The sequence below is a fragment of the Montipora capricornis genome, chromosome 7, assembly GCF_036669925.1.
Source record: "Montipora capricornis isolate CH-2021 chromosome 7, ASM3666992v2, whole genome shotgun sequence".
NCBI lineage: Eukaryota > Metazoa > Cnidaria > Anthozoa > Scleractinia > Acroporidae > Montipora > Montipora capricornis.
In genome coordinates this window covers 12,079,279-12,090,697 of record NC_090889.1, presented here as the reverse complement: position 1 = coordinate 12,090,697, position 11,419 = coordinate 12,079,279, and the positions used below count along the sequence as shown (strand labels likewise).

At 36.9% G+C, this 11,419-nt stretch overlaps 1 protein-coding gene across 5 annotated transcripts; it reads left to right on the top strand.

Annotated features, from left to right (window-relative positions):
- Positions 1–821: 821 nt before the first annotated feature.
- On the top strand, positions 822–10,893 carry LOC138058197 (histamine H2 receptor-like). 5 transcript variants are annotated; one of them, XM_068904101.1, is made up of 3 exons: positions 822–941; positions 2,337–2,484; positions 9,442–10,893. In XM_068904101.1, the coding sequence occupies exon 3, from the start codon at positions 9,617–9,619 to the stop codon at positions 10,667–10,669; it is 1,053 nt and encodes a 350-aa protein (XP_068760202.1). In that variant the 5' UTR covers positions 822–941; positions 2,337–2,484; positions 9,442–9,616; the 3' UTR covers positions 10,670–10,893. The 5 variants fall into 5 exon arrangements, with proteins under 5 accessions (XP_068760202.1, XP_068760203.1, XP_068760200.1 ...); XM_068904099.1 differs by lacking the exons at positions 822–941; positions 2,337–2,484 and adding exons at positions 2,535–3,012; positions 6,600–6,690; XM_068904102.1 differs by lacking the exon at positions 2,337–2,484 and having other exon boundaries at positions 832–941.
- Positions 10,894–11,419: the final 526 nt, after the last annotated feature.

The following is an 11,419-nucleotide window of genomic DNA, read 5'->3' as shown; positions in this document are numbered from 1 at the left end:
ATGGTAATCACATGTACAAGCATTTGAAAGGGAATGTTTTCCACAAAGGACTCAAAACCATTCCGTGGGTACCGGTACTCCCCACAGTGTCATCAAATCGTGTGTCTCGATCAAAGTCCTTGTTGCCAAGCAAAATATGAAAGGGCTGCAGGACGTGCATGAAACATGGACGTAATTAGTCTTATGGGTACCTGCCAAGTGCGTTTTATTCTTGCCGACGACAAAAGCAAAAATCAAAACAAAAGTGTCAGGGATCTTTAAAAACATTTCGTTGAACAGCAATTGCAAGAATGTGTTTTAAAAGGAAGCTATAGTGAATGAAGCCCTTCGAGATTATAATATTTCGCCAAGAGCGATATTGAATACTTAACAACTATTCACCGAAGTGGAGGTGGCTAGCGGTGGATATTAAAATATCCAACGCTAGCCACCTCCACTTCGGTGAATAGTTGTTTTAGTATATACTAAAACAGTGAGATAATATACAGCACAAAAAAATTAATTTGGATGTTTTCTTCATTTGTCACGGATGCAAATAGGGGAAGCCCTTTTTTCCCGAGTTGCTCGGAGGTAAATAGCACAGGATATTCGGAGTTTGACGAGCCAATCAGCGCCCGCGTTCAACGCTATCCACTGTTTTAGTATATACTAATAAATGTTAGTATATACTAAAACAGTGGATAGCGTTGAGAGCGCGCTCTGATTGGGTACTCAAACTCCGGATATCCTTTGTTATTAAATTCTCAACCGCTGATTGGTTCACTCAATCTCGGTTATCAGCTCATATACCTTGGTTTGACCTTATATGGTAAATGATTGATCTAAGTGTTGCCAAGCTAAAGTTTTTTGCCGGAAAACGAAATTTCTCTATGAAGAAAGCAAAAAAAAAGTTTTTTCTGGACAGCTGTGTTAAATTCCGACGTTTGGAAGTACGCGAAAAGGTAAGAAATGTTTTTGTGACGAGCCTGCGTCTGTCTGACCACAAGGTGTTACACGACATCGCATCGCTTCTCATCAAGTGTTTTTCATTTCGCTCAGATTTGCTCGCTTTTTTCGCTCGCATTTCGTACTTTCTAAACTTTTGGAGTTTAAAGGAATTCAATAAAACAATTATTCCATTCGCGCTTGTTGGATATGAGACTGGTTATAGCCAACTCGGCGCTACGCGCCTCGTTGGCTATTTACCATCTCATATCCAACGTGCGCTCATGGAATAATTGTTAACTATTCACCTCCGAGCAATTCGCGCGGAATTTGCGCCGAAAATGTTGTAATCTTTGCTGGAATAAATAAGTTAAAATCATCTTTTTGTACTATATTATCTCACTGTTTTAGTATATACTAAAACAACAATTCACTTCAGTGTCGATGGCTAGTTAACAATTAGACCTGTAGTCCGCAAGGGCTTTGATTTTTAATTAAAAACAAATGAAAAAGAAGGGCATGAAAATCTTCGAGGATGTAGTGTTCTGGACTAACTCTTGTACTAAGAACTTAGGTAAGGATGCCCAAGCAAGAAAATACTAATTGCATCTCTGTTGGATATAGCCCTTGTTAAATGGAAGTGTTCAAATTCGTGAACACAAACTCTCTACTTATGGAGGTACTAATGGTGGATATTTACAATAGCGACAATGACCAAATGCATGTAAGGTTTTGATGACAACGTGGATAAACTGCATTGAATCTTTCAGTCTCACTCTTTACTTCAAATCCGTCCGTACCAATCCAGTTATAGGACACTCCACCCATAATGTATAATGTGAAAACGATGGAATAATCATGAAGTACTTAGAATAGCTCAGCCTTGGTCTATCTGCGGACCGGAAAGCGTTGTATTTTTGGTTACTTGCGATTAGTCTTTATTTCGAGTTGTTTGTTTTCTTTCTTTGGTTTCTTTTGTTTTATGTTATCTCTGCCCCGGTACCTGCAGTTTTGTTTTGAAGTGACGTACGCGTTTTCGTCGCTGTAGCCGTCGCGGTTTCTTTTAAAACTCCGTAATGTACAATACAGAAGATATGATTATTAAATGCAAATTATGTTCTAGCTATTGTTTTTCCATTGTTATCAGCTGTTTGATATGCATACACACTGAAATTTGGTCGACAGGTGACAAAATTGGCTGGCTATGTGATTTCTATATTCCCTTGAAAGAACTATGGAGCCGACTGACAAATAATGAATGATAAATTGGACATTTTGAGCGCAATTCCCATAATTTGTTCAACTGAGAGTTACAGGCAGAATATAAAATACATAAAACATATGAAAAAAAAAAAAACGAACTATGAAAGGGCTTGCCTAAAAATAATGTCTTATGCTTAATTTTAAAACAGGAAAGACTTGGCCTGGATGTAATGTCACGAAGTAGGGAGTACCATAGCCTTGGAGCAGCGAGCATAAAAGCACGATCACCAAGAGTTTTAAATGATTTGATCAAAGGAGGGCCATATCATTTAAATTCTTAAAGGGGATTAAAATAAGGTTAAAGTCAATACGCTGTTTAACAGGCAACCAATGTAAGATAAACAACGTGGTATAAGTGACTTATTGACCAAAGACGACGACCTTGGGGAAAAAAAATTATATTCCTATTTAGCCTGAAATGAATACCAATTACAAAGAGGAGCTAGCTTCTATTCCCTTGCGAGTAAAAAAAAGGACTATTTAAATATATATATCCTTCTCAATATTGACATTGCATCCTCCTTGGAATAGCAAACTATATTCTGAATAGCCCCTTCGGGGTTTTCAAGAGAGGACATTAGGTAGTGTTTACATCAATCAATAGTGGTTTGTTGCCTTAAGCAATTTTCATTATTCACATTCACCGCTGTGAGAGAGCGTTAATTTTGAAGACAACGTACAAAAAGGTGGCTCATGAGTACTACATACCAGTTACTCAACGCTTGAAGAATGGAAATAAGATAGAGTTTTTCAAGAAAAACGCAAAACGAAAAAGCGAAATGTGATACGCCAAGTTAATTCGTGCACTTAGGATCTTTATATAAGGTAGGAGTCTTCGCTCTCATTACACTTTGTGTACCGGACAAATCTTTGAGTTGGAATCCTGTTCATTTCCGCGCTATAAATTTAATTCTTCCAATTCGTTTTACTAGCACGCATTAATGTGTATGAATCTTGTGCACTATTCTTACATTACGATTCATGGGTTTGTCGCGTCTTCAAAACTCAGTACCCGCTGGGGCCAATTTGAAAATAAATAAAGAGTATACCATTCGAGCATATTCAACGATTTTCATTGCAGGTGTTCTTCCAAGATAAGGAAGACAAATTGAACACTTTTATTTGAATAATTCGCGTGACATTTACGATAAAATGAATTACTCAACACGTGGTTAAACTATGAGGTGCAGATTGTTAAATTGATCATTCATCTATGTTAAAAGAAGGAATTTATTCGTCTTGCTAACGAATAAATGCTGTTGGGAGAATGATCTTCAATTACGTTCGATTCCCAACTGGAGGAATTAAGTCAGTATCTTAAAAAAACAAAAAACCATCAAGCTTAAGTCTGGCGCAAGCGAGGAAATGATCTTGGTGTATTATTTTATGGGAGAACGGTTGACTGATTTACCTGAAAAGGCAATGGTTGGAATTAGGGCTTTAGAAGCGGTAGACTTAGATAAATACGTTTGCGGAAAAGATCGAATACCCATAATTTCGCAAAATAAAGCGTTTTTCTTTTGCTGTTTTAACAACTGGTGTTAAAACAGCAAGGCATCCGTTCATTTGAGGTCTTAAAAGTGTGCTAGAAGTATGTTGTTTGAATTGTCGCTACGACTCAGTTGGCGAGAAGGGGGTACTGAATTGCGCAGTGTGGTTTAAAGGCTAAAAGTTAGTTGGGTGAAGCATACTTTTGTAAATGTATATCGTGTAGTTTTTGATCGATGGCAGAACTATGAATATTCATACAAGAGGACTACACAGTGAAATTAAAGTAATTATCCACCATTTTATTCTATTTCCTCCAGGTAAAGTGTAAATTTTGAAATACAATTTTTGATTTTCTTTTCTATAACGGCAGTCGTGCTCTTTCTTTGAATAGCAAGCATTGATTTTGTGATTCTCTAGTCAACTTTTAGCCAGTCGCGTTTCCTACTGTGTAAGAATATCGTTTTCCATTCATTTGATAGATAGTGCATTCAAATCTGAGGCCCCTCACTGAAATGCTTTTAATGGAAAATGAAACCAGTTCCTCGACTGAAGTTTAGAATAACACGAATTTGACATTATATAATTCAATAACTTTCGAGTCGGACACAAATCTAACCAAGTCGTTTCCAAAGAAACCCTCCGGCCGCGATTAAGTTTGACATTGAACAAAACGTTTCTGGTGACATCTATATTCCAATCTTCCAGGTGGGGCTTTTAATGTTTAATTCAACAACAAAACTACGGTAACCGATTAGATGGGAAAAGTAGGTCGTTCTTCCAAAGCCAAACAAAAGCTTCACATTACAATGGGCCATTTTCAAGTTGCTGTTTATCTCTGTTTCAATTTAAGTGATTCTTGGATGGTGCTCAACTATTGAAAGGAAAATGAGTTTGATTTGCGTAAGAATACGCAACTCAATTCCATTTAAATGGTTGTGCATAAGGACTCGCTTTGAAACTGAGGCATGCAGCAACCAAGAAAAGAGGTTTAAATGCATCACCTACAGTAGTTTCAAATTCACCAATTTGTTAACCATAAGTGTCAATGTTCAAGCGTGATGCGATCTTGGTATAAAAATATCTGAACGGCCTTTTCGCTCAAACAAGTGTTGCTAGCGTTTGTTTGGCAATTTTTGGCATCGACAATAAGGGATTTTGAGTTATGAATTCTTGGAATATCATCTTTACTGTGTGCAAATGGATTACATCTAAAGTGGTCAGTGAGCCACTAAGTACGAATAACCGTGACAGAAAAAGTTGGAATGAGAATTTGGGAAGAAAGCTCCCAATGATACAGAATGAAACCTAACAAGCGAAAAAAAGTTTGCGTTAAGTAAATATATCAAGTTCGTATGTTGGTATGTTCGTATGTACGTATCCTGAACTGTTACAAAGGGCCAAATTACCCACTTTATATAAAAGAAGGTTACAGGACATTGCTTATGTCCAGACTACATTTTTTTAGGTTGTTTATCATTAGTAGCAATCAGTACAATTTAAGAAATAGCGATTTTATAATTCCTAGAGTTAACAGTTGGTTATGGTAAGCATTCGGTCAGATACTTAGGACCAGTACTCTGGTCAAAGATTGATAGGAAATTCAAAGAACTTAAACGGTAGATCAATTTAAAAGAGTGACAAGGAAGGTAGACCTCGCCAAACATATCTTACCTAATAATTGCATGAACTTCACTCTTCGCAATTCTTAATATTGTAATTATTATATTGGAAGGGATTATAGAGAGATTATATAGGGGAATATAGGGGTACTATTAGTGTTTAACATTGTAGATAGGTGTCCTTACTTAGTGGGAAACTGCTATTTTACCTAACATGTTAATAAAGTTATAATAATAACAATAATAATAATAATAATAATAATTATTATTATTATTATTATTATTATTATTCAAATAACTAAGGTTTAGATAAGGGTTAAAGAATAAAAAGCAGCGATATAAAAGGATGACGTTTCGAAGGCTCCATGCCGTCATTTCAAAATAAAAATAAATGTTATTATTATTTATTATTATTATTATTATTATTATTATTATTATTATTATTATTGTTGTTGTTGTTGTTACTATTTCAGTTGTATTTTTTGTTTCCCGTTACATGTTTTCAAAGCCAAAGTCAACGTTTATTTCACACTAATAGTAATAGAATAAGAACGCTGTGGCTGAGATTTACCAACACTTTAAGAACGTGTTAATTATACAAAAATACCTAGGCTGAGACTCGATTAAAAACGCTTTTATTTTGCCCATTTGTATTTTAAATGCAAGCGTAAAATAAAGGTAAATTAATGTAAATTAACCCAAACACTTAGGGGCATATTTTGTCTAACATAACAATGGTTTTGTTTTCGCGTGATACACATCTCATTTTGTAATAATGAGCAGTTCTTACCTAAAATCGTTCCAAAATAACTTCAACACTATCAATATTATCAGGTAAAACAAAATGGGACGTAACATCTACTTAGAACGTTCTCAACCTCACATCGCAAATATATATACAAACGTTTAGAAGTTCTTATTAAAAAAAAAAGTGCAACAAGAAATCAAATAATCCAAGATAAAATTGAAGGGAAAAAGTAAAAAAAACTGGATATGGTAATTCATTTTATGTGCACAGTTACCAGAGTAGCAAAGGCTTTCGGGTTGGTCACTGTTATGTCGAAGTGAATAAAGTATATATACAAGTGGGACCAAGATGATGTAGTATGCAGTTAACAAGTTTGTATTAGAAGATACAGGGAGCGAAGCCAAATATATGATAGAACCTGAACTTTGAGTAATTCAATACAACCAATAACAGTACACAATAAATGATGAATTCAACTAGGAAATGGCGAAAAGGAAAATAAGAAAATAAATCAGAAAACTATAAACCTGGTTTTGAAAGCAGTATTTTTAAAGTTCATTTTGAAGGGAAATTACCTCAGATGAGCTTCATGCAATTCAGCTGGAATGGTTTCCCAGATTTGGACCGCTATCATCATACAAAAACGTGAGTTTACCTTCCAGTTCGTTCTTGGTGGCAGATCGAGTGTTATAAGAATGAAAAAAAAGAAAATCAGAGATCGTTTTAAGTGGGGGATACAGGCGGCATCAACATTTGATCACGGGACTCTTCTGTGAACGAGTTTTAATTAAGGCAAGGAAAAAAATTGGCACTCATTCAAATGTCTACCATTCAGTGTAAGAACTTACAGTAAACAGAAGACAGCGAAGGCAAAATCGGCGGCGAGTTTTAGTTGGTTTTTCATGAATTAAAGCCATCAAGACAACTGAAATATTTTCGGGAAATAAGGCATAGTTGTTACAGCTGTTACCAGCCACACGCGACCCTCGACGACTTTTGTTTTTCACTTTTGGAAACTACATTTGGGTGCATGGACGTCAATCAAATGTTTCCACGACAATAGTCATGTCCACTTGGCAGCAGTCGAACTCGTCATGGAATTATTTGATTGACGTTTCCAAAAGTGAATAACAAAAGTCGTCCAGGGTAGCGTGTGAATGGTACTCTAACCGCTGTAGCTGGAAGTCTGTGTCTGCCGTCATTTGTTTGTTTGTTTGGTTGTTTTTTTCCCAGAGCCGATACGGTGTTTAGTACGTATGGGTCACCTGCATGGTATTTGTCTCGCTCATAATTATTGTTCTTAAATTCTTTTTCTTTCTTTTAATTGAGGGTTGAAACACTTAGTGTGGAGTGATTCCTGAAATCGAATAATGAATACAACAAATTAAACATTTTCAGATAGATTTCGATTCTTTTTGCATTATTTAATTTAGGGTATTTGCATTGTGAAGACAGCTCTTTGAAGTCTAGCCGTGTTCAAAATTAAGTAACTAATTTCCAATGGCTAAAAGCTATGACTAATTTGAACTTAGTACCGAGTAGACAAAAAAAATCGTTTCCTCTGCAAATACAGAGAATCCGGCTTATTTGAAAATCTTGCCCGGAAATTTGTCTTTGCTGTGACTGAAGACACTGAGACAAGGTCAACTTCAAATTTTGTAATTAAGGGGCTGGAGAAACTAAGGCTTTCCGACAAAAAAGGGATCTAGTTGAAAAGCGAAAGGTACTAAACTCTGAAAGTTTCCATTGCAATTTTTTCCTTAGTGTAACTAGATTTGGGTGTTCCGGCGATTCGGTGTAAGCCGAATTCATTTTACAGTGCGACGCGCCTTACCGTGGCCACCTAACAAAGTATTTTACAAATACTTTATCAAGTATTTTATCCACCAATCAGGGTGTGCGAATTTGATTGACAGTCACGCCTCCTTGCAAAGTTCGCACGGTTGTAAGTTGAACACCTTTGCATGGTTTGTTGAGATGACGTATTTACACCTAGTTGTCAAATGCGAAAGTTTTGTTGGGTGGCTACGGTACGGCCCGTTGCACTGTAAAAGATAATTTTATAGTTAAGTAAATGCAATTTGAAAGTAAGATTTTTAATCATTCGATTCTTCTTGCTTTCGGCCTTGTTTGTTGCCAAATACGTGTCCTTGAGATATATTTAACAACCATCCATGAAGTGGAGGTGGCTAGTGGTGATTTTCTCACTGTTTTAGTATATTCTAAAACAGTGAGATAATATGGCGCAAAAAGATGATTTTTAGGCCCGTTTCAAAAGTCGAACTTTACATGTGCCGAATCTAATGCAAATGAGCGAAAACAATAGATTTTTTCTCATTTGCATTAGATTCAGCACATGTAAAGTTAATTCGACGTTTGAAACGGGCCTAAAAAAAAAAAAAAAAGGTAAAGTCTCCGCTTACGAGCCAGAAGGCTCAACAGGCCGGCGCTTATCTCCGGTTTCTGTAGCATGAAGCGACTAGGAGTATTTGTACTCCCCCCTGGATGGGATGCTAGTCCATCGCCAATCCACAGAGCGCGACCTGAACGCTATTCACTGTTTTATACATAACTTATAATCTATAACGCGGTCAATAAGGCTAAACTGGTTTTCTTATCTAGGGTTCATTCTATCATTTTCGTGCCGGTAAACACTTTGTCTTTCATTTAATCTCTATGGAGTCTACATCATATTACTATGCGTTATTTCGAGATTTACGTCACGCGAGGTTTTTTGCAAAGGTTTACTCACTTCCTAAGAGAGTTTTTAGTCACCAATGTGGATGCATATGAAAAAAGCAATGAAAAATGGGAATCTTAGCGAGGTTTTGAGCCCCAGTCAAACCATATTTTTAGGCACTTTCCAAATCAACTGAAGACAAATTCCGGGAACTAGGTTAGAAAACTGCATGTGTTAGGCATGCAACAAACTCGACTCTTGTTCTGAAGAGCGCCGCGGATTGATATTCTAAACAACGACATGAGCATTTTCTCTGAGAACACATTCAAGTGTTATTTTCTACCCTAAATCAGCATTGTAATTCAACTCAGATTTGGATTTAGCCCCTCCGAGAAGATATCGTCGGTATGATCTCCATTTCATTATAATTGCTTGTTTACAATGAAATGGTTAGAAATCATTCATAGGATGTAATTTTCCCAACATTTTACAGAGAGGAACTTCACCATGACAAAAGCCGTGTTTGAAAGCGTACTTCAAAGGTTGCAGCCGCACTCTAAAACAAACAAGATAAACACACAGATCTGTTGTTATGCAAACAGATGTTCTCCAAATCTTAAAGTTAAAGAAAATTAACAAGAAGACAGGGTGAAACAGCTGTGTAAAAAGGGAATTAACAATCGTTTCGATCGCAACTACTCTTTTTTTCTTTACAGATTTGTACCGAGAATGAATTTCACAAAGGCCGGAACTCTGAAGAATGGTTAAATTTCTTTGAAAACAGGAAAAACCAAAAACTATCGCCGTCTGGGACAACAAGATACCCCGGTAAACAAGTAAAGACGAGAGAAATGAAGTGTACCTTGCCATAAAGAGCACTTTACAGATAGCATGGCGTGTCAAAACTGCTTTGAAATGGAAGGAAACTCGAATGCATCGGATAATAACACCCAATTTGGAAAAAAACCTAATCTTGGGAGTTCTCCTGGAATTTCATCCGACACGATTCCCGCGCTAGTCATTATGGTCTTCATCCTGTTAATAAACAGTGGTGTTATCTCGCTTATTAGCTGCAATTCACATCTCAGGAAAATAAGTAACATTATTCTAGCTAGTTTAGCCGTGTCTGATCTTCTCGTGGGACTTATCGGCATCCCGCTCATGGTGACTTGCACCTCCACATTCTGGATTTCTGTTTGCCAAAGTTCCACCACCTTCTTCAGTTTTACGGCCATGTCTACCATATCACACATCTTGGTCATGACATGCGATCGTTACGTCTATATAATATGGCCGTTGCGCTATCGCGAAATTATCAACCGCTCTCGCATTTTTGCGAGTCTCGGATTAACCTGGCTGGTGAGTCTTTCTGCATTAGTTCGCCTTTCATGGACTTTACAAGTCACTGCAATGGAAACCGCTGCAGAAGAATTGGCAAAGGTACAAGGGAAGGAAAATGCATACTTACTCTTCCAGGGGACTGTCTTTTTTGTCATTCCACTGGTTGTCATGACTGTTCTTGACACTCGTATGTTGCGGTTGCTAAGGCAACAATGTCACAGGATAATGAGGGAAAATTTACCGGCCGAGTCTTTGAAGTCCGAGAAGAGACTTAAAAGACGACAGAGAAAAGTTGTGTTTATTTGCGTGTTATTATTACTTATTTACGTCGCTTGTTGGCTGCCATACTTTATTCTGGATCTCCTGCAATATTATTTGGAAGATACCGTTCAGGTCTTACCTTACATCCCCACTCTTGTCATATACTATCTTCGATTATGTTCGTCTTTATTTAACCCGCTTCTTTACACTCTTCAGAAGCCAGATTTAAAGAACGCAGTTAAGTCTTTAGCATACAACGTTTGTCCTTCCTTAAGACCTCACAATTCGGTAGAGATTAGAACGGAAGAGATTGCTGTGAGCAATCGAACAGATAGTAAATAAAGAGTTTAAGATACGACGACGATGTCACAAAAAAATGAAAGGAACTTTAAGGTCTACGACCATCACGGCAATATCCACGAAAACCTAATGTATGTTTATTCATCGAACCGTGTGTTTACAATTTAATCTAACAATAATAATTTAAAAGTAAAACGGCTAAAATGGGGATGTGTTTATTAACGAAACTATATTTACAAGGATAATAAAAGAAAACAGTTATAACTGTCAGCGACTTCTTGCTTGAATGGGAAGGCTTTTCCAAAGTGTAGAGCCTCGATAGTGCTTCAGGAATCAGTCTGGGAATGAACAAATTGATCACCTTGTACATAGTAACCTCTAGGTAATTCGAACGCCTTTTTTCAAACGTACCTCTGCCAAGGTCATACAGTAAACTAGAGGATGGAGTCGTATAATCAGAGTTAGTAGGGACCTTCAGATTGGAGTACGAGAACGACTTCTACGAGCAGGAGTTTTCTGTACTGGGCTTGTGCATTACGTTTACAGAACGAAAAATTTCGAAATGCGCGCGCTCGCAACCGAGAATCCGCACTATTTTGTAACTTTTGTAATCTTTTAGACTGACATTTGCCAATGCAACCCCATACAGGGCTACAACAGTCGAAAAGTAGTCAAGAAGAGCAGTATACATGTTAATTTTTATTTATTTAGCTTCGCCTAACTGGAATACAATGTATATATGTAAGTAAAAAAAAAAAAATTATTAGACGGGGAGACCACTACAGCATAGCC